Below are 24,477 nucleotides of genomic sequence, written 5' to 3'. Positions count from 1 at the left end.
CTACAGACGTGCAATTTAACCGACAGGAAGAAGATGCTGTGATATGCGAATGATTAGCTTTCACAGCATTCACACATGGTTGGCGCCAGAGGTGACACCTACAACGTGCTGACATGAGGAAAGTTTCCAAACGATTTCTCATACACAAACAGCAGTTGACTGGCGTTGCCTGGTGAAACGTCGTCGTGATGCCTCGTGTAAAGAGGAGAAATGCGTACCATCACTTTTCCGACTTTGATAAAGGCCGGATTATAGCCTATCGCGATTGGGGTTTATCGTATCGCGACATTGCTGCTTGCATTGGTCGAGATCCATTGACTGTTAGCAGACTATGGAATCGGTGGGTTCAGGAGGGTAATACAGAATGCCATGCTGGATCCCAACGGCCTCTTAACAGAACCATCTGCATCAACAGTTCGACGACATTTGCAGCAGCATGGACTATCAGCTCGGAGACCATGGCTGCGGTTACCCTTGACGCTGCATCACAGACAGGAGCGCCTGCGATGGTGTACTCAACGACAAACCTGGGTGCACGAATGGCAAAACGTCATTTTTTCGGATTAATCCAGGTTTTGTTTACAGCATCATGACTGTCACATCCGTGTTTGGCGACATCGCAGTGAACTCACATTGGAAGCATGTATTCATCATCGCCATATTGGCGTATCACCCAGTGTGATGGTATGGGGTGCCATTGGTTACACGTCTCACTCATCTCTTGTTTGCATTGATGGCACTTTGAACAGTGGACGTTACATTTCAGATGTGTTACGACCCGTGGCTCTATCTTTTATTCAATCCCTGTGAAACTCTACATTTCAGCAGGATAATGCACGACCGCATGTTACAGGTCCTGTACAGACCTTTCTGGATACATAAAATGTTCGACTACTGCCCTGGCCAGCATATTCTGCAGATCTCTCACCAACTGAAAACGTCTGGTCAATGGTGGCCGAGCAACTGGCTTTTCACAATACGCCAGTATCTACTCTTGATGAACTGTGTTATCATGTTGAAGCTGCATGGGCAGCTGTACGTGTACACGCCATCCAAGCTCTGTTTGACTCAATGCCCAGGCATATCATGGCCGTTATTACAGCCAGAGGTGGTGGTTATGGGTACTGATTTCTCAGGATCTATGCACCCAAATTGCGTGAAAATGTAACCACATGTCAGTTCTAGTATAATATATTCGTCCAATGAATACCTGTTTATCATCTGCATTTCTTCTCGGTGTAGCAAATTTGATGGCCATTAGTGTACAGGGTGGTCCCGAATTCATGGTACAAACTTTAATGGTAGGTGCAGGACATTGTAACAAGGATATATTGTATAGGAATGTATAGTCCCAGGTGACGCGGTGAGGCGTAAACAGGGGAAATAACCGCCGAAAGGAAAACGAAAGATTTTATTGAAATCGTTGTTGACAAGTGTCATGTTTACAGTAAGTGTTCAAAATTGCGTCCACCATGAGCGATACATGCTTGACAGCGTCGGTGCAGCGATTGGCGTACACGTTCAAAGATGCCTGGTATTTCACGCACACCTGCAGCAGCTACAGATATGCGAGCAACGAGATCCTCATCTGAGTCAACTGGAGTCTCATAAACAAGACTCTTAAGATGTCCCCATAAAAAGTAATCGAGGCAAGAGAAATCAGGAGATCGGGGTGGCCAAGGGACTGGTCCACCACGCCCAATCCATCTAGCACCAAACGTGGCATTCAGGTAATTCCGTACAGCAGTGCTGAAGTGTGCTGGCGCTCCATCGTGCTGAAACCACATGCGGTTACGAATGGCGAGCGGAACATCTTGCAGCAGTTCTGGTAACACTTCTTGCAGAAAAATAAGATAGCTTTCGCCACAGAGTCGCGTGGGTAGTAAGTATGGCCCAATCAAAAAGTCGTTCACAATACCAGCCCACACATTAATACCGAAACGTTGTTGATACGCATGTGGACGCGTTGCATGTGGATTATCTGTTGCCCACACATGGGAATTGTGCGCATTAAAGACACCCTCGCGTGAAAATGTCGCTTCATCTGTAAATAGCACATGACCTACGAAATCCGGCTGCAACGCACATTGCTGCAACAACCACTGGCAGAAGTTCACGCGAAGAGGATAATCTGCCGGATTCAATGCTTGTACTTTTTGAAAATGGAAGGGGTGTAAGCGATTTTCATTTAACACTCTGCATACAGTCTGATGACTCACATGTACGTCACGCGCAACAGTTCTTGTGCTTGACTCGGGTCTATCAGCCACTATGTTCAAGATGCGTTCTTCCAGTCTTGGAGTGCGTACAGCTCTTAATCGACCAGCGTCATGTCTGTTGACGTCGAACGTACCTGTTTCACAAAGTTGACGATGTAACCGTTGAAAAATTCTATGATCCGGCATTCGTCGATTAGGATACTCCGCGTGATACATTCGTAACGCAGCTCTGGCGTTACCATTTGCACGGCCGTACATGTAATGCATGTCTGCTTTTTCTGCATACGTAAAGTCACCCATCGTCTACGGCAGCACAATTGTGAATGGCGCTTGTCCCTACTGCGATACATCATGTTCATCTACTGCCCTCTACCGGCAGTGACACCAACCGATCACTCCATTTCTCTTTCCCCTGTTTACGCCTCACCGCGTCACCTGCGACTATACATTCCTATACAATAAATCCTTGTTACAATGTCCTGTACCTACCATTAAAGTTTGTACCATGAATTCGGGACCACCCTGTATAACACAAAACTGAAAGAAAGGAAAAGCCACAAGAATCAAGGGAAGGCAACGAACACTAAAAGGAACAAAAGAGGACAAGAAAACAGAGTCGTTAGAAACAGAAGAGAGTAAAACAGGAAATCAGATTATAGTGGCTGGCCAACCACAAGAATAAAAAGGGAAAGCCAGCCACTTTAAACACATTAAAACCTCCACCCTAAAAGCACTAGGGTGGAGGACCCAGGGATAAAGGACATGGGCTAAAAACTACATAGAAGTACAAAATCCACTCTCATGGATAAAACTTAAAACGAAAGCTGCTGTGGAGGCATTGTACGCCAACACTGAAGGCAGGGTGCTGGGAAAGTTAAAAGTCTGCTGCAGAGAGGCTAAAAGTGGGCAGTCCAGCGAGAGGTGGACGACTGTCATTTGGGAGCCACAGCGACACTGAGGTGGGTCCTCGTGATAGAGTAGGTAACCATGCGTTAGCCATTTATGGCCAATGCAGAGCTGGCAAAGGACAACTGATTCCCTGCGAGAGGCCTGCATGGAAGACTTCCACACATTAATTGTCTCCTTAATGACACATAGTTTGTGTGTGCTGTTATGCCATTCCATCTCCCAAAGCTGGAAAACCCTGCAGTGTAAGACAGAACGCAGGTCAGCTACAGAGATGAGTATATCCAGAAGCAGTTTCCGCGTCGCCTGTTGACAAGTTCATTGCCCCGGATTCCGACATGTCCTGATGTCCACACAAATACCACGTAATGGCTGGACTGTTCCAGGGATTAGATTGACTCCTGAATGAACGATACCAGAGGATGGCGAGGGTAGCACAGGTCGATAGCTTGTAGGCTGCTCAATGAGTCAGTGGACAGCAGAAATGACTAGCCAGGGCATGAGTGGATGTACTCAAGAGCACGAGATATGGGCGCCAACTCTGTAGTGAAAACACTGCAGCCAACTGGCTAAGAGTGCTGCTCAATATGTCCTCCATGAACATATGCGAAGCCTAGGTGACCATCAGCCATTGAGCCGTCGGTGTAAACCACTTTAGAGCCCCAGAACACGTCAAGAATCGAGAGGAAGTGACAAACGGAGGGCGGTGGGGTAACAGAGTCCTTATGGCCATGCAAAAGGTCCAGACGAAACTGCATCTGAGCCGTACACCATGGAGGTGTACGTGAACAGACCACAAGTAGAGGTGGTAAAGGGAAGGACTCCAGTTTGGAGAGAAGGGTCTGCATGTAAACCACAATCGTTAGCCCCAATCTGGGCCACTGATGCAGGAGATGGACTGCCGTGAGCGGGAAATGGAGACAGTAATTCAGATGATCAGGGGAACTATGACTGTGTGCTGAGTAACTGGCAAGCAGTTACGCACGTCTGATCTGCAGTGGAGGGACACCAGCCTCCACCAGTACGATGGTCACCGGACTCATCCTAAAAGCTCATGTCGCTAATCGAACTCCACAGTGGTGCACGGGGTCGAGTAAATGTATTGCTGAAGGCGCTGCTGAGCCATAAACCACACTCCCATAGTCAATTCGGGATTGGACAAGGTCTCTGTAGAGCTGCAGCAGCATACAGCGATCTGCACCCCAATTGGTGTTGCTCAGGCAACGGAGGGTATTGAGGTGCTGCCAGCACTTCTGCTTAAGCTGACGAAGATGAGGGAGCAAAGTCAATTGAGTATCGAAAACTAGTCCTAGGAATTGATATGTCTCCACTACGGTGAGTGGATCATCATTAAGGTAAGGTGCAGGTTCTGGATGCACGATACGACGTCGACAGAAGTGCATAACACGTGACTCTGTGGCTGAAAACTGGAAGCCGAGGGCTAGAGCCCATGACTGTGGGTTGTGGACGGCTCCCTGGAGGCGCCACTCAGCAACAACAGTACTGGAGCAACAGTACGAAATGCAGAAGTCGTCTGCGAACAGAGAAGGTGAGACAGAGGTCCTGACAGCTGCTGCTAGACCGTTAATGATGTCGCCAAGTCGTGTCGTATGCTTTACGTAAGCCAAAAAATATGGCAATTAGGTGTTGCCATCTTGAAAAGGCTGTTCAGATGGCAGACTCTATGGACACAAGATTATCAGTGGTCTTACAAAGAATGTTGGTGAGGCTGATGGGCCAATAGCTCTCCCGCCACTGCAATGGAAAGACGCCATTGCACCAGACCCAGTTGAAGATGACGAGAAGATGTAGCCTGTAGTGAGATGAGAGATGTTTTATCTTCTGGCTGTGGATGCGATCAGGCCCAGAAGCAGTGTCAGGGCAACGTGCAAGGGCACTGATGAGCTCCCACTCTGTAAATGGGGCGTTATAGGATTCACTGCAGCGTGTACTAATAGAGAACGTTCCCTTGCAGCCGCCGTTTGAGTGTGCGAAAGGCTGGGGGGAGGGTAAATCTCTGACGCAGAGGCTGGAGCAAAGTGCTCAGAGTTTGCGTCGGTACATAACTCGCCATTTATGGTAACACCAGGGACAGCTGTTGGGGCCTGGTACCCGAAAAGACATTTGATCTTTGCCCAGACTTGGGAAGGTGATGTGGCACTCAATGGTGGAGATTTATCTCTCCCAACACTCCTCCTTCCGTTGTTTGATATGGTAGGGGTAGCAAACACGGGCACAGAACCGTTTAAAGGCTATGAGGTGCTCCAGGGAAGGGTGCCGCTTATGCCGATGTAGAGCTCGCCGACGCTCCTTAATTGCTTCAGCGACTTCCGGTTTTTTTTTCTTTTGGTTTTACAGCGCAAAACTGCTATGGTCATTAGTGCCGGTCTGTGACTTAAAAAACGGTAAAAAACGAAAATGGAAAGCAGCAGCAATGGGAACAAAACTCAAAAAATTGGAGAAACTAAAAGCAGAAGGAAAGCTTGAAAATCCACTACAGAAAGGGGTTGGTTGTCCCCAAAAAGAGCTTCAAATGACTGATGTCATCTCACTGGCACTAATAAACTCGAGAACGCGATCGGCCGAGCACGTGTCATCTGCTAAAATGGACGATATATCAGCCGTCAGCTGTAGATGGGCGCGTAACGGAGTAAAATAGGGGTACTCAATTAAAAGGTGTCTTACCGTCCACAGCTGAGAGCAGTGGGGACAGAGTGGGGGAGGATCGCCGCTTAAAAGATGTCGATGGCTAAAAAGACAGTGCCCTATCCGGAGTCTAGTTAAAATTACCTCCTCCCGACGACGCGTTCGGGAGGAAGAGGTCCAAGCACAAGGAAGAGCTTTCACGTCCCGCAATTTATTATGGGGAAGTGTCGACCAATGTGCGTGCCATAAAAGAACAACACGACGACATAAAACGCTCCGTAGATCGGCGAAGGGAATCGATCGAATAGCTGGCCGAAGAAGAGAGGCTCCAGCCTTGGCCGCTATATCGGCCGCCTCATTGCCACAGATAGCAACGTGTCCTGGGAGCCAGAGGAACGCCATCGAGACGCCCCCCAAATGGAGCAAGCGCAGGCAGTGCTGAATCCGGTGGACCAGAGGGTGGACAGGGTAGAGAGCTTGGAGACTGAGGAGAGAGCTGAGAGAATCTGAACAGATAACATACTGTATCCGCAGATGGCGGCGGATGTATTGGACAGCCTGGAGAACGGCATAAAGCTCTGCAGTATAAACCGAACACTGGTCAGGAAGCCGAAATCGATTTGGGGTGTCACCAACAATATAGGCACTCCTTACACCTAACGATGTTTTCGAGCCATCAGTGTAAATAAATGTGGCTTCCTTCATTTGTGCACATAGATCAGCAAATGCCCGACGATAAACAAGTGAAGGGGTAACATCCTTGGGAAATTGACAAAGGTCATGGAGCAGGCAGATCCGAGGACAGAGCCAAGGCGGTGCTGTGCCTCAAGTTGTCAAGAAGGTTAGCGACTTCCAGTGACCACCAAGGGCTGCCTTACACCTCGGGCACCCTAGAGAGAGAGAGAGAGAGAGAGAGAGAGAGAGAGAGAGAGAGAGAGAGAGAGAGAGAGATCGCGTTTTCTGCAGCACAAACAAATGTGCCAGTCACCTGCTCAACCACCACATCGATGTTACCATGTGAGAGTTTCAGCAGTGACAGCAGAGGTGAAAGTTTCCCCGTCCACCTTGTTCAAATCCCATCTGGGCAGGCATCCCTGGGCCTGACACTGGGGCAGTGACAGGAACATGGGGAAGTGGTCGCTACCACACAGGTCGTCATGTGCACTCCAGTGGATAGATGGGAGAAGTCCTGGGCTGCAAATTGATAAATCAATGGCCGAGTAACTACCATGAGCCGCACTGAAATGTGTGGCAGCACCAGTATTTAGGAGGCAGAGGTCGAATTGCGACAGAAAATTTCGACATCTCTGCCTCGGCCAGTAAGCATGGTACTACCCCACCAAAGGTTATGGGCATTTAAATCTCCCAGAAGTAGGAAAGGTTTAGGGAGTTGATCAATCAGTGCAGCTAATACATTCAGGGGTAATGCACCATCTGGAGGAAGATATACATTGCAGACAGTTATTTCCTGCATCGTCACTGACAGCCACAGCTCTAAGAGGGGTTTGAAGGGGACAATGTTAACTACAGACCGAGTTTAGGACATAAAAGCAAACTCCACCTGACATGCTATTATAGTCGCTATGGTTCCTGTAATATCCCTTACAGCCACAGAGGGCAGGGGGTTCGCATTGCTGGGAACCAGATTTCCTGGAGGGCAACGCAGATGGCCAGTGTAAAGCTTAACAGTTTCCATAGCTCAGCCAGGCGGTGGAAAAAACGACGCAATTCCACTGGAGGCATGGAACATTCAATGAGGTAGTTTACGCCTCAGGGTAACCTGCTGCCACCGGTTTATTGCCTGAGCAGTCTATATCCATTGTGTCTGAAGGTCTGGCAAGATCTAGGTCCTCAGCGGACGCCAAAATTTGCAGCCCATTCTCAGCCGCAGTGCTTGTAGGTAGCAGTGTTGTGGGTGCCACCGCAATTTCCTTTGTCTTAGGGGTTTTTCTTTTTGGATTTCTCTCGCTGCTCCTTGGGTTTCCCTGGTTTGGAGGACTTCACTGGCTCAGTCTCTGGGACTGAGGACGAGCATGAAACCCTACAACAAGATGCTTTTGGGCTCTTCAGCCACGAACAGGTGTCTTCTTTCCCACTAGAAGAAACTTGGGAAGGGAGTCACCCAAGAGACCCCTTCCTAGCGAGAGAAGCCAAAGAAGACTTACACTTCTCTGGCTTCGAAGTGGGGACAAACATCCCCGATGGTTGGGGGGGGGGGGGGGGTACTGCTCCTGAAGTTGGTGGTGCAGGAGCAACAGGGAGGGAAATGCCCCTGTGATCAAGGGGGCAAGTGTAGTCTTACAGCTCTGAGAGGTGACCTGGGTTGGTGGAGCTGATGGTGCCAGAACTGTTCTTGCGGTGGAATAAGACGATGTCATATGCACAGGATGCAGGTGTTGAGTGTAGGTCAGTCTAGCCAGGGTCTTTTACTCCATGAATTTCCTTCCTTTCTGGAGAATCCTGCAGTAGGCAAGCAGGGCGAATGGTGCTCTCCGTAGTTGACACAGATGGGAGGTGGGGCACATGGAGTATTGGGATGTGATGGGTGTCCGCAATCTTGGCATGTGACATGGGAAGTACAGCGGGAAGACATGGCCGAACTTCCAGCACTTAAAGCATCACATCGGGGAGGGATATAGGGCTTCACAGCACACCAGGGAGGGGATTAATTTGGGGTCTTACTTCTGTGCACTGAATTGAGCTCGTGATCACTTAGAGATGGCTGGTGTTTCACCGTCAGCAAGAGATGGACTACGCTTCATTGCATGTCATCTACCCTGATGTCACCAACTCCGACCAGGGGCCCACCCCACGGGCGCCACCCAGCCACAGAAAAGGACACCTGGCAGGATGGTCATTGCTGGGAGTCCCAATGCCCCAGGGGGGCAGGCATTTACCCCTTGGCATACGTGGAGAGTTACTGGCGTAGGTACATGGCGGCACCACCACAACGGATTGGCTACCATGCTGCATATCAGGTGCAAAGAAGTCCATGGTCATTGTCGATGAAGAAATCGACACTGCGTACAGCATGGTGGAAAACGCACCCAGGAAGGTGTCCTCAACCAAGAGATGGAGAATGGGCAGGATTGCAATGCAACAACGAGACAGTGAGCTGAAGATCTCAATGCACGATGGAAATACTGCAACTTTTAAGGCACCCTTCCCCAATTGGCTCACTCTTCGGGAAAATTTTGAAGAATGGAGGTCAAACCCTACAGGGGACCATCACATAAAGGCTGAAATGTGTGAAATTCCTTTTAGTCACCTCTTACGACAGGCAGGAATACCTCGGGCCTATTCTAGCCCCCGTACCCACAGGGGGGAGAGATACCACTGGATTGGGCGATTTAAGTACTGCAAGTAACACAAAACAAATGAGTGATGCAATGCAGACACTGGTTCTACGCACTACACAGTTAATAAAGCATATAAATGTGTGTGATAAAACATGAATGTGCACAAAATACTGGTTTGAAGCTAAATAATAATAATAATAATAAAATTGTAACTATAATAGTAGGCCATGTCGCGAAAATTTACTTACAGCAATTGATAAATAATTTGCTCACTTGTGACAAACAACAATGCATAAGGATGTCAGTCAAGTCATGCATCAAAAGTCCCTGTTGTGAGCCAGTTTAAGTATTAATGCTGATGACTAGAGAAAACTTGCAAATACGATTCTAACTAACACTATGTGCTTTCCTTGCAGGAAATGTGAAGACGTTGCAGCAGCAGTAATCTGGTGTCAACATAATGCTGTTCAATCAAACCTACTGATTGAATACCAGTGAGTGTCATCATGTCAGTGTTAATGTAATAACGAATAGGGAAGTTCCAAGTGACAGTACTTGAAAATCATCAATTTAGTGATGACAAAGTAATATTCTCCTTGGATGAATGACATTGACCATGCAGTGTGTCAAAGCAGATTTCAGCCTTGTTCCACAGAAAAGTTTGCTCTCCCTCTATGTTACCAGGTGATTCTCTGTAGCTAAAATATTTAACAACAGAGGGAGCACAGATCTACAGGAGCAGATTTTTAACATTCTAACGAAATTCAGTACAGGATGAGCTAGAGTGCTGGCAAAGATGGCAGTCACATATCCTCCAATTCTACGGCACATTGTGCAGTAATCTACTGTCGATAGCTTGCCAAACTTGACACTCATTGGAAACTACTATAGCTCGACCCCATGATGCATTCTGTGTATTGATGGAAGTGGAAATGTATGATTCAACATTACCAGATGTTGGCACTGCATTACGATCTTATTGAAGTTTGTTTATAAACACAGCTGTAAGTAAGAGTTTATAAAACCCCTCTATTTCAATGTAAATAAACAGTTACCACCATAACCAAGTGGACAAAACAGTCTCCTGCAGTGAAGAAGGTGGTAACCAGAAGAACAAGATGAATGGATCATTACTTCCTGATAAAAGTGCTTTGGTTATTGGGGCTTGGTGCTGTCGAAAATAATCTAGTTTTAATACTGTTGACATATCATGTGGGAGTCCACTTAGAGCATATATATGTTTTTCAAAAATTCTGTTTCAGTCAAAATGTCAGCTACTGCAGGAGATTGTGTGTGGAGTTAAGGGAGTAACATACTAGACAGCCAGAAAAAGCAGTGATATTCCACAACCTGAAAACGTAAAACCAAACTGCACATTATTTGGCAACAACTCAATGGAAAATCAGGATATCTGCAGATATTTCTTCTTTGCTCCCCACATGCAAGTCAATATATTTTACATCAGTGAGACATACTTAAGCATCGCAAAGCTGTTGGTCTGGGATACACAAACATTATAGCTTCCAAACAGCACGATCTGAATTTAAAGCATATTTTCTAAGCACGTGTAGGAACTGACATGTCACTCAATGAATTCGTTATACGTGAGGATTGCTGGAGTAACTCTCAGTATAGCTTGCTGGTTATGGATAAAGCTACTGAACTGAATGAGGGTCAACAGAAACAAAACTTCAATAAAATTCTTCAAAAAGTCAATGCACCAAAATGCACCTGTTAGTATATTGTACACTATGTACAAATTTGCACACATGTTGCACATTCATTCAGAGGACGCAAAGCACAAGCATTTGACAAAAAAATGGAAGCAATCAACACTAAATTAATGGAACTGAATATGTTGTCAAGGGAGGCGCTATGAATGCTGAGGTGTTGAATGCTCGAATACAGCAATGTGAACTGTGTGTCAATAAGAAATTACAGACGTCAATGCAAAACTAACTTATGTGTGGAACAACAATGTGATAGCTAAGGCACTTAATGCCCTATCACCACCGATTGTCCCAAAGTATACGTAATTTGTTAACTGTCTCAAAAATGGCTTAGTATACAGCAGCAGGTTGTCGAAAAAGCATAATGTTAAAAACTGAGGTGCAGAAAGCAATTTGACAGAAGTTAGTTTTGTGAAAGTCAGGTCAACTCCAACGAGACCAGCATCTCTCGGTAACATTTAAGGCAGTAACTGACAGGCTGAAAGAGCTGTCACCGACTATGGATAAGAGCAGGAGGAGGAGGAGGAGGAGGAGGAGGAGTAATGCTGAGTTAAGACAACATACGAGGTCATCAGGGTAAAACCATATTTGTTAGGTAAGCACTCAATATGTTCAACCAAGAAGGCAATAAGAATAGGGAACAAGGAATTTGAAAGATTGCCTAGGCTGCCACAGTTAATAATTTTGAAAATGTCAAATGTTAAGAAATATACCCTGAAACTATAGTAACATGTGGTCAAATATTATGCGTGACTAAACAATCTACTTCTCTAGTATATATATTATGATAACCAAATGAAATCATAAATCGATTACAACTGCTTACAGCTTCCGCTGGTGAAGAGAATGCAGACCACATGAACAAAGAATTATCGATCTTACCTGAGCTTAGAAAAATATGCATCATCAAGTAATTGTGGATAGAGTTGTTCATGAGCTTTACAGACCTGCATGCAGAATATTTCTGATAATACGAGGAATGGATTATGCATGTCAGGCTGATCTCTTAGACACGCAAGACGACTAATAATCAAATAATGGCTTGAATTATATTCTCACTTTCACAGACATACATTCCAATTTCGCTTGGGCCTTACCTTTGCAAGTAAAGACAAGGAAGGAGGTTTGAGAGGTTTCTGAACAATTGTTGCAGACAGGACTAAATCGACTGCCCAACAACCTTGAGGCATATAATGGAAGCGAATTTTACGATAGGCATTTCAAAGCAGAATTGGAATGATGTGGGATAATATTGCAACGAATTTTGTACCTTGACGGCAGATTAGTCCATACTGTTAGTGCATTTTTTCCTTCAGTGGGTCCTGCTTACAAAAGTGAAGAAAATGAAGTCCACAATGAACATTGGCTTCTAAATGAAGCCAAAGTGGCGAAAGGTTCACACCAATAAGGAATGTGGCAGGTACTGTGAAGTTAAGCTGCCAAAGCACAAGCCAAAAGTGAAGTCTGGGAGGTAACAGAAGAATGGCATGCCCCATACTGGCAGGCAAGGGAGTGGTCGATAAGAGGGAATTGAATGAGTGGCCAGGTGAGAAAGAGAAATGGCATGACTATCCACTGAGGAGGACATCATGCCAGTATGACTAGTAATTCAGCATCTTCTGCATAGACTCTCAACTGTGCTGGTGAAAAAGCCGCCAGTGGCGAAACTTATTCCATGATGGGGAGTGTGTTAAGACAGCATATGATGGACATAGGTGCAGAGGAATTAACTGAACACCCACAGTCTAGTCATGAATGGACATGGGATTTAAAAATCGAGGAGGGTGGTCTGATCCGCTCCCATGGAATTATCACTTAGGAGATGTAGGACACTGAGGAACTGGGTACTATGTACAGCCACGTAAGATTACATGGGTGGACCAAGGAAGTTTCCTATCAAACATAAGCCCCAAAAATTTTCTAGTTTCAGCAAATGCAAGAACGAAAGACGCAAGACGTTAAGATGGTGTAAGAAACTCATTCCGCCGCCAAATATTCATACAAAAGGTTTTGGCAGTGGAAAAGTGAAAGCTACTGCACATGCTTCACGAGAAAAGACGATAGGAACGATGGTGAAGACGGCACTCAAGGAGACAAGTTGATGCAGAACTGTAACAGATTGCAAATTCCTTGACGTAAAGGGAGCTGAGATGCTTGGTGGGAGAGTCCATAATATAGTTAATGGGGATAGCAAAGATGATGATACTGAGTATGAGCACTCAGGCATCCCATTTTCCTCGATAAATGTGTGAAAGCCAAACCATATAAACCTTGAGAAAAACTGTCTTACAATACTTCCTCGAGTAAATGGGGCAGATAGCCTCTGAAACTCCACATGTAGAGACTACAGAGGATATCAGCCCTCCAGCAGATGTATCAGGATGACGATTCAAAATGTGGAGAGCACATCTCCACAAGCAAATCACATCACTGCATGCCTCAGTCCACCAGGGACCACAACATGCTACAGTATGGAACATTCTGCAGCAGTAAGGATAACGTTTGGAAGATACTTTACCTGGTTATCACAGCTGTGTAACGGTCGTGAAGAAGGACTAACACCTCCAGTCAGCCTTAGAAAGCTGCCAATTGGATGTGCACTAAGGTGGGATAGGAGTCAGCGAATGGATAGGACACAGAAAGTCATCACTTGAGTATGTGTCAGAGGGAATGGGCCATTCAAGACGATGGGTGAGCTGGACAGTGCAGAACAAGAGGTCCAAATGATGATAAACGTGCATGGAATCTGGTAAGAGAGATGATTCAGGTCAGCTAAGACGGAAGCTCATGGACAGGCTCTCCACGAGCCCCAAAGCAGATGGTGGGCATTAAAACCGCCAAGCAACAAAAAGGAGTGAGGGAGCTGAACAATGAGCTGGAGTAAGTCCGACGGTAGCAGCAAATGACAGAGGGGTGTAGGTATTACAAAGAGAAAAGGTGAAATGAGGAAGGAAAATGCAGACTGCAACAGCTAGCAGTCGAGTGTTAAATGAGATGGATGACCAGCATGGCTCCCACGTGAAGTGAAATGCTGTCCTTGGGGGAAAGGTCACAGAGGACCAGAAGGAAACATGAGAGGTCAAAGGGTTGTGACTACAATTTTCTTGGAAGCAGAAAACAAGCGGACACTGCAATTCCAACAGCAGCTGTAATTCCTCCTTGTTTGATCTAATGTCACCAATGTTCCATTGAAGAACTTGGTGGCTGCTGAATGCCAGCCTTCAAAAATTCACTGCCACAGGGACCAGAGGTTGCAGAATCCTGTTCCATGAAATCTACAAACATATTGGCATTCTCCCTGGGTCACCCTGTGAATTCCATGGCAGAAAATCGGTAGGCAGTGGGCACCAACAAAATGGAGGTCAGCCGGGTGAGGGTATATGTGCCAACACCACTGAAGAGGATCTCCAAGTCAGGGAAGAATAAGACCATTTGTTTTTGTTTGATTTTGTAGAAGACTTTTTAGCTGTAGAAAGTCTTTGGGGGAGTATTGCTTTTGTCCTTCCAGCCTGACAGTTGTGTAGCAGGTGATTTTGCCACCAGGGGCAAAGATTTGATGGCTTGTTGCACAGCTGTAGGAGGAAATGGGGATGCTACTGTGACCTGGGTGATTTTACTACTGCAACACTTAACTTGAGGTTGCAAATCTGGGTGGGCATGCCCTCTTATGTAAGGCATAGCAAAAACAGAACTGTAAATGCCAGATGGTCAAATGCACGGGTTTTGACTAGCTGACAACTGCAAGTGACAAGGTGGGGTTTGATGTCCTTCACTCAGATCACCTGGATGGCTCGCTCATTAAGACACTTGGGACATTCATGGGATTACAACTGATACAGCACAGAGGAGGCAAACAGCTGCCCTCATGAGCATCTCTGCCAAGAGTAACATGTTTGGCCATGTTTTGACAGGATACGTGTTTTATTATGATGTTGACACTAGCAGGAACCCGTCTGGTTTGGAATGTATGGTTGGATCATGACGACTTCATAGCCTGCTTTAATCTTTGAAGTAAACACTACTTGGGCAAACGGTAGAAAAAGAGTGCATGTGGGCATGAAGTTTGCATCCATTTTTTCATTACTCAATGGGCCATAGTGATGCCATGATTAGAGGGAAGTGTGGATTTCTCCCTCGGTGAGGCCATCTAGCATCAGAATGTAAAGAACACCATGTGAAGAGTTCAGTGAATGATGGTCCTTAACACAAACAGGATAGCTCTGGAGAAGTGCTGCTGTATGCAGTTGTTGGGCTTGAAAATCACAATACGTCTTCAAAAGCAAAGTTGTATTACGTAAACAACAAAAGAATTTCACAGAGCCTGCAACTGCAACAACACCTTTCAGAATAATGCATGCATTAACCATAGCAAAGGACTGACCACATCCAGTACGTGATACCATGAGGAACTGATGTGCAGCTGGGACGGCCTTGAAATCTTTAGCCTCATTCTGTTTATGTTTAGTAGACACACCCTAAGACGTTGATTGAGCCACAACAAAAAATCCCCATGATTGCCAACATCTCCAATGGCATGCTCCTTCCAATTGGGTGCCCCCTCAGAGGGAGATTCACCCACCATAAATGACTGTTCACACCTCCCAAACTCCTGACAGGGACCAACTGGCATTTGGGAAAGCAACAGTCACCCCTCTCTGGGCCTGGCTGGTATCAGAGGGTACATGTGAACCCTACCGTTGACCTGGAGCTAGGAATTATGCATTACCTTGCCACCTGTAATGTGTGTAATGAATGGGCCAGCCTTCAGGAACACACTGGGACAGAGGAGAAGCAAAGAGAATGAGGATTCACCAGTTAAGTCTTCACAACCTCATTGAAACTGGCACCAGCTACTTATGATTCTTACTGATGGTGGCCCATAAACTATCACCACTACAAGCTTGTGTGTTTCCTGAGCACCACTGTGGCACTGCACTGAAACACCTGTTCAACACTATATTCATTAACCTGAAAGGCAGGAAAACAGCTCCAATTTTTGGATATATAGCCACTCACCCCGTCTTTTTGTTCTTCTGCAATATGACATTAGCTTGTGCCCATCAAGATGAATATGTTGAATTTCAGTTATATTCATGTGATGTTCTGCACTAAGCACAATACAGCTGCTGACATTCGACCTGAATTTTTATTTTCCTGTATGGATACTAGATGTTTGCTCTATCTAGGAACAGTCACATAATTGTTGTTTCAGAGAATAGCATTATTGCCCATGCTGCCTTGTAATGTTGTTGCTTATTGGTAATACTGAATAATTACAGTAGTGCATTTCATATCTGAAGAACACTCACAATTAATAAATTTGTATTTCTCTAAAAGTTCTTACCTTGCACTATCATGTGTGTATCTTGTTGAGGTTTCCACCTGAAATATTTGAAAAATGGCCTGTGATTTATAACTGATGAGACAGTAAATAAATAGAATTCTATTAACACCCATCAACATGTGATTGGCCCACAAAATGCTCTAAGTGAGGCTTGAAAATATCATTGAAGAGAACATGATAAACTTTTGCAGTTAATGAAACACAATGTTAGTAAGAATTCACTCTCAATTTCCTTACTTCGTTTTCAGTACTGTAAATAACTACACAAACCCATAATTTGGTTGCAGCCATACTTCCTAATAGACACTTCACAAAGAAAAGTGACCAAAAACATCTTTAATCTGTCATGCACCTACACCGCATTTAAAATTTTCTTTCACTTGTTTCCATTATGAAAACTGCCATTCACTGACGAATTGATCATCATAAGTGACATTTGGGCCTTTGTGTTCTGAGCAGCCCAGACCAACTTACTGATGTGAGGAGTGACTTCTGAACCCAACTGTAAGTTCACACCCAGAACTAATACAGGCTTGGACCATTGAATATACAAACATTAATAAATATTGGCAAACTCAAAATACTGTCAGACATTGTAAATGGAATAGTTATAATTGGCATTACAAAATAGTACATTCACAGAAAGAATACCACATTCAGAGAATTGTAGATTTTTCAGAGAACACAGGGAAGAAATTCACAGAACTCCAGAACTAGGCTCTGCATTCATTCATAAATGGCAAATCAATGTTGCAATCAGTACTAAATTTTTTATTACCTCTAGTAAGACTCTCTCCCTGCAATAATTCAATATTGATGCACCAATAGATCAGGATAACAAGAACATTGCAGAAAGGAAAACAGTCCTGAGAACAATGTTGAGAAGCATCTGATGAAGTGCCAGAGGAAAATGTAAGAATTTTATTAAATTTTTATCCTCAGACTGGTGCACAATGGAGATAACATTTTCTGCCCAAACTGCTATTAAATGTATTTATTCACAACTGGAATTTTGACTGATATGCCATTCTCAAGTGACAGCTTACTATGAACTAAGTCAAAGTCATTAAATGCCATGCCTAGTGCTTGGGGAGTGGATATTAAGATGTGCAGTATGACATGACTGACAGAAATTAGTACATAAAGTACTACCATTGTCTAGGCATACAGATTACGAAGACTCCTGTCTTGTGATAAATATGGAATTTGTAAACATTGTTAACACAAGGGAAGTATTACCTCAAAAGGAATTATAAAACGTTCAGGTGTCACACTGAGCTACCACTTGAGAATTGTACAACTGCCAAATTCACAATTTTGAATAAATACATTCTCTAACACTCCAGTGAAAAAATGTTTCTATTTATAAATATCTGCCTGACTGTGGATGTAAGAAAAAAGGAAAATGTTAAGAAACAGACATGTAGCTAAATTGTTGGCAGATAACTACCCCCAATCCATACACGACTAAAAAAAAATGAGGTCAACAATATGATTTGAGAATATCAAATAGCGTATGTGCCAATAACAAAGCACAATTCCAAAAAGATGATGAATTTCAGAGTCAGACATACATACCTGTTGAAACTGACCATTACCACTGAATAATAAAAGTAAAATTGCTGGCCTAGAATAACTGATGACCAAGTTCACAGAAGATTCAAAGAAATTCCATGAAAAGCTCATGAAGAAAACAGAAGAAGAAATTCTAAAATACAAGATATATCAGAGATGGCTTAGGACAGAATGGTACTGTGAAAGACAAATTGATGAAGGACTAAAGGGGCAAAATACTATTGGAATACATCTGTAAAATTTTAAAAGGCTTACAACTATAAAGCAAGACTGCTTTTAGTCAGAATTCCTAAAGAATCTGAAATACAGGAGACAACACAAGTCTGCTTAAAAGAACTTCAGGCACATTTGAGATAAGAACAGACTTTAGCCAAGGCAATGTACTAACTCCATTCTTCTTTCAGACCATACTAGGAAAGTGGACATTGAACAGATGGAGCAGTTGTCAGAATCTAATACCAGAAGTTTAATACCACTTGGTTATAAAATGGATGTCAAAATTGTCTTCTCTAGATAATTTAGCCATACTGACTGTGTAGAGAAAGCACAAAACAAAGAAAAACAGTAGGAAAAGCATGACTACTCATCTCCTCTGATAAGAAACATTAGTGGGTAACAGTAGTATGGGAGTATCAGGAAATTTAAGGATCTGTGAGAAGTCATGAAGCCAAATGGTGGGGAAAATGGAGCCACAAGAGGAAGACTATGGAAGATGGACTTCGCATTTCAATTGACAGAAGATGTTTATAGTAAAAATTCGTTCTCCAAAATTGCAGAATCTCTGACTTGCAAGGCAGTCATTTGGCCAGAATACACATCTGCATCACCAACACTAATTTTAGAATCAACAAAGATAGTGAAAATTACGAAGAAAGAAAAAAATTAGGAAACAGAAAACCAGTACAAAGATTTAAATTCAGTAACAATACATAAGTATAGATAAATACGTATGAAAGTAACTGGAGACAAAATTGACAAAGCATACTGAAAAGAAGAACTGTGCAGCAGTACTAAAAACGTGTTTTTTTCCACATTTGTAGTACCTTTCCAGTAAAGCATAGCTATTTTATATGTACTGCAAACAAATTACAGCAAGGAGGTCGGAGCGTCTCTGCAAATATGCAGATAACACTACTTTGATTGTTTTGTTAGGCTACAGCAGTGCTCAAAAATATTTTGGAGTTGTGATGTTACGCTGTCAGTACTGCTTGCATGCAGTCACAAAAGAGCAACACTCAAAGTGCTTCATGCTGCTGTGGTTACATATCTTGTGAACGAGCAAGACCATACAACAACAATATAAGTATATATGCCTTTAGCTCAAAAGTATGTAACTTGCCTTGATGGAATGGTATTCATTAACTACTGTTACTCTCATATTCACTCAGTGATTGTTTACTTGTAGAGAACTAGAAGTATAGCAAAACAGAATACTTGCTTGATGTGAGACGAGCTGTTTTGCATGTCTTCAAGATTGGGAGGTAGCAGTTTAGCACTGCTAGGGACTAGGGCATATCACAACCACTAACAAGTGTGCACAGTCAACAGCAAGAACACGAAATAACAGTAACCAGTAAGCCAAGGTCTAGTCATCCTTGAAGAGCGAGGATGAAGGGCAAAAGATCTGTAAGCAATCAGCTGCTGCTCCAAGAGAAACATCTGAACAAATCAGGGATGATCTGCAGCAACATAGTGGACTGAGCCAACGCAATTCTTCTGTAAAAAGTCACTTAATAACACGTGATTTACATGATGAATGACAAACCCACTCAAATTACAAAAATAGTAACAGGATAGAGTTCGCAAGGAAACCCCAAACTTGGAATGCCAAAGAGAAAGTCTAAGGTTTTATGGAGTGACAAAAATTAATTCAACATATTTATTTTCTGATGGTGTGCAGCATACAGGGTGAGTCACCAACTATTGCCACCAAGAATAATTCTGAAAGTATGATATGAGTTGAGAAGTTTGTGGGAGAAAAGTAGCATGATATAGGGGGGCCATAATATGACATTACTTTTTTTGTTGCTTCAGAGTTATAAAGGTCAACTGTTTTTTAAATGGGATGCTATAGTTTTTTACATATTTTCTGATAGCAGATACAGAGATGAATCCAATGATGTGTAACAGTAAGGTCTTTGAAGGTCAACTAAAGTCTTAGAGGGGCCATGAATGTCCATTTACAGAAGGTGTTCGAAGTCCCAACAAGGACTCACACCAGAGAGCACTGACAGGACCTACAATCAAACAGGTGTGTCAGTGGAAAAGACAGTCATTGACTAGAGTAAGAAAAGTTGTTTTGTGGTTTTAGGGCACACAACTACAGTGGTCATTAGTGCCCAGACCAAGTTATGAATGCACTGCGAGGCACAAGGTTAAAACAGAAACTAAAAAGGACAACACTAAAAAGGCACATTAACAGGCAAGGGATTAAAAGAAAACAGCATAAACAAATGTCCTTAGACAGGTTTGTCAAGTGGATAAAATGAAGAATGCGAGCAGCTGCTCCCGGGTCATCTGCTAAAATGGCATCCAGAGTACATGGCAGGCCAAGATCAATGCGCAGTGTATTAAAATTCGGACAGGACGTTAAAATGTGGCATACCGTCAGCAATTGCCCACATGCGTAGAATGGCGCCGGCGCAGCAGTCAGCAGATGGCAATAGCTGAACCGGCAGTGTCCAATTCGTAACCGGGCCAAAACGACCTCCTCCCACCAAGAAGGGCGTGAAGAGGTCGCCCAAGGCGTGGGGAGAGGTTTCAAGGCTACTCCAGGGGGTAGCAGGGCAGATACATACAACCTGTATTGACAGTCAAGACAGTCATCAAAAAAGAAGGCTAAGACAGGTGGTCGGGCATTGACAATAGCCGACACGCATACCGACAAAGCAGTATATCATGCTGGTAGGTTCATGGCAGTTCACTGGCTTCAGCATGTAGACTCTTGATGGGATTAGTATAGAACACTCCAATCGCAAGTGTAACCCCCGGTGTTGTATAGAATTGAGGTGGCGTAAGATGGACGGCCGTGCAGAGGAGTATACGAAGCTCCCATAACCCAGCTTTGAGCTGACGATCGACCCAGGCTAAGTAGGACGGTTCGATCCACTCCCCACGCTGAGAACACAGAGGACATTTAGAGAACAGGTACAACGAGCAGCCAAATATGACACGTGGACACCAGCTAAGTTCCCTGTCAAATGTAAGACCTAAAAATTTTGTTGTCTCCATGAATGGGAGAGCAACGGGACCAAGATGTTAGGACGGTGGGAGAAACACTTTGTAGTGCCAGAAGTTAATACATACCGTCTTCTCGGCAGAAAAACGGAAGCCATTGGCGACACTCCAGCAGTAAAGACAGTCAAGATAACACTGAAGACAGCACTCCAGGAAACATGTACCCTGCGTGCTGCAATTGATGGTAAAATCGTCCACGAAAAGGGAGCCTGATACATCAGCTGGGAGGCAATCCATTATTGGATTGATCGCTATGGCGAAGAGAGCGACACTCAAAACTGAGCCCTGTGGCACCCCATTCTCCTGGCGAAAGGCGTCAGACAGGACAGAACCCACACGTACCCTGCCCTGTCGATCCATTAAAAGGGCACGAATAAAAAGAACGAGGCGACCCGAAGCCCAATGTATGCGTGGTGCAGAGAATGCCCGCTCTCCAGCAGGTGTCTTAAGCCTTCTCCAAATCAAAGAACACAGCCACGGTCTGGCGCTTCCACAAGAATTTATTTATAATGAAGGTCGACAAGGTAACCAGATGGTCAACAGCAGAGCGGCGCCTACGAAATACACATTGTACATTGGTAAGTAGGCGTCGAGATTCGAGCAGCCAAACCAAACGAGAGTTAACCATTCGTTCCATGACCTTACATACACAGCTGGTAAGGGAAATGGGTCAATAACACAATAGAATCGCGCCAGCATGTGGGAACATGACCCTCAATCCAGATGCGATTATAAGTACGAAGAAGAAAACCTTTACCCGCAGGAGAAAGGTTCTTCAGCATCTGAATATGAATATAAATAGAATCAGGCCCCATAGCGGACAGTGACCGGGCAAGTGCATTTTCGAATTCCCACATGGTGAATGGGGCATTATACCCTTTCATGATTTGAGAAGCGGAAGTTAGGTGGCCTTGCCTCCCCTCCCTGTTTTCGTGGGAGGAAGGCAGGGTGGTAATGAGTGTAGCTCGAAACCTCTGCGAAAAATCGGCCGAAGGCATTGGAGACATCCTCAGGGGCCACAATGACGACATTCGCAACTATCAAGCCAGAAACTGGTGAGTGGACCTTAGTGCCACATAGTCAGCGCAGGCTACCCCAGACAACCGGAGAAGTAAAACTGTTGAAGGTGCTTGTGAAAGCAGCCCAGCTGGCTTTCTTGTTTTTTTTTAATAACAAGACGACACTGGGTATGTAATAGTTTATAATTAATACAATTCGCCATAGTAGGCTGGCGTTTAAAGGTGCGTAAAGCACGTCGACGAGCATGTAAAGCATCTCTACATGCTGCGGTCCACCAGGGGACTGGTAAGCGACGTGCAGAAGTAGTATGAGGGATGGAATATTCAGCAGCAGTAAGAATGACTTTCTTGAGGTGTGCAACCTGACTATTGCAGCTTGCGAAGATTTGATCCTGAAAAGTCGCCCTGGAAGAGAAGAACCCCCAGGCTGCTTTGGAGACGTTCCAACTAGTTGAGCATGGAGATGGGGTATGATGCAGGAGATGGATAACACAAGGGAAGTGGTCGCTCGAATACGTATCAGAAAGTGCGTACCACTCAAACTGGCATGCAAGTTGGGTAGTACATATAGAAAGATCTAAATGGGAATAGGTGAGAGTTGTATCCTAAAGAAAAGTGGGGGCGCCAGTATTGAGGCAGACAAGATTAAGGTGGTTGAAAAGGTCTGCTCACAGGGAGCCTCTCAGGCAGGATGCTGGAGAGCCCCAAAGGGGATGGTGGGCATTGAAGTCTGAAGTCAACAAAAATGGTGCAGGTAGCTGAGCAATAATTTCCATCATGTCTGCTCTAGTAACATCAGACGATGATGGAGTGTAAACGGTACAAATGGAAAATGTAAAAGTGGGGAGAGTAATTCAGACAGCAACTGCCTGCTGGTCGGCGTGCAATGTGATGGGATCGCAGTAATATCACCCAGGACTTGCAATATAACCCCTCCATGAGCCAGAATACCTGTCACAGGTGGTAGGTCAAAATGCACAGAGGCATAGTGTGCCAAGTCAATTTGAACGCATGGGCGTAGCTTCATTTCCTGGAGGGCGGCGAGGGAGAAGGCGGCGAGGGAGAAGGCGGCGAGGGAGAAGGCGGCGAGGGAGAAGGCGGCGAGGGAGAAGGCGGCGAGGGAGAAGGCGGCGAGGGAGAAGGCGGCGAGGGAGAAGGCGGCGAGGGAGAAGGCGGCGAGGGAGAAGGCGGCGAGGGAGAAGGCGGCGAGGGAGAAGGCGGCGAGGGAGAAGGCGGCGAGGGAGAAGGCGGCGAGGGAGAAGGCGGCGAGGGAGAAGGCGGCGAGGGAGAAGGCGGCGAGGGAGAAGGCGGCGAGGGAGAAGGCGGCGAGGGAGAAGGCGGCGAGGGAGAAGGCGGCGAGGGAGAAGGCGGCGAGGGAGAAGGCGGCGAGGGAGAAGGCGGCGAGGGAGAAGGCGGCGAGGGAGAAGGCAGCAAGGTAAAAAGTAAGGAAGACAGTAAGAGAGGGAGAAGTACAAAGAAAGGAAATAAAGGAAGGAAGAAACCAGAAGGAGCGAAAAACCAAAATGACCACAAATGTAAGTCACTAAAGCGTCCGTCTCCGGGCGCAGGCGCAAAATACTCCCTTGAGGGGGAGGGACTCCTTTTAGTCGCCTCTTACGACAGGCAGGAATACCTCTGCCCTATTCTTACCCCTGACCCGCAGGAGGAGAAAAAAGGTATTATGGTCAATCATTCAAGAATTGCAGCAGAACTAATGATCTGGTGGGCAGTGAAGACCAGCTCTTTCATGAAGAGGACAGTGGACATGAGGGAAAAGGAAAAGTTTAGTTTCGATATTCAGAGGTCTTTAGTGAGTTCAGTTTTATACACAAAGATTTTTTTAGCCTGGCATTGCAATCTAACATTAAAAATTGTAAAAATGTTATTTTTTTAAAAGTGATTAAAAATGAAAGTGTGCCTTATAGCCCGTAGCACCTTATAGTCTGTTTTCAGTACCTCTCATGGTGCCCTGAAGTGAGAAATGTTCTGCCCACTATCCTTCCCACATCTCCTACGGCGGTATTCCACCCTTCACAAAACCTACATAATCTACTTGTCCATCCCTACACAACCCCTGCTCCCAACCCGTTACCTCCCCTCTAATAGACCTTGATGCAAGACCTGTCCCATACATCCTCCCACCACCACCACCACCACCACCACCACCTACCCTTGCTGCCTTGTTACCCCTGCCCAGCCCTGTCATCACTCCCATCATGCAGTTGTGCTGCTGCTCACAGTGCAGCTACAGTTGCCTGAGATTTATGGGCTAAAAGAGTTATGGACCAAAAGTTTTATTTGTGACACTTTTATTGTGCCTATCTTCGACTTAGTATCTCCGCAATATGGCGAGTGTCAACTTTGCTAACCCCTGCTGGTCTGGGTGTTAGCATACGCTTGAGGTATTCCTGCCTGTTTTAAGAGGTGACTAAAAGGAGTCTCACTTTTGAGCCCTACAAGTTCAGGTCTCATTTTATGGTTTGACCTGCCACTTTCCAAATT

At 45.0% G+C, this 24,477-nt stretch overlaps 1 protein-coding gene across 1 annotated transcript in view; it reads right to left on the bottom strand.

The window, feature by feature from the left end:
* Positions 1-24,477, bottom strand: part of LOC126427283 (zinc finger protein 492-like) — a 95,772-nt gene that overhangs the window by 13,939 nt on the left and 57,356 nt on the right. The window contains exon 5 of the mRNA XM_050089559.1: positions 16,145-16,182. Within this exon, the coding sequence (XP_049945516.1) occupies positions 16,145-16,182 (38 nt within the window). The remainder of the gene's footprint in view (positions 1-16,144; positions 16,183-24,477) is intronic.

This window comes from Schistocerca serialis, chromosome 11 (assembly GCF_023864345.2).
Source record: "Schistocerca serialis cubense isolate TAMUIC-IGC-003099 chromosome 11, iqSchSeri2.2, whole genome shotgun sequence".
Lineage (NCBI taxonomy): Eukaryota > Metazoa > Arthropoda > Insecta > Orthoptera > Acrididae > Schistocerca > Schistocerca serialis.
Note: the sequence above shows the minus strand (reverse complement) of the source record. Positions and strands in the feature narration are given on the sequence as shown.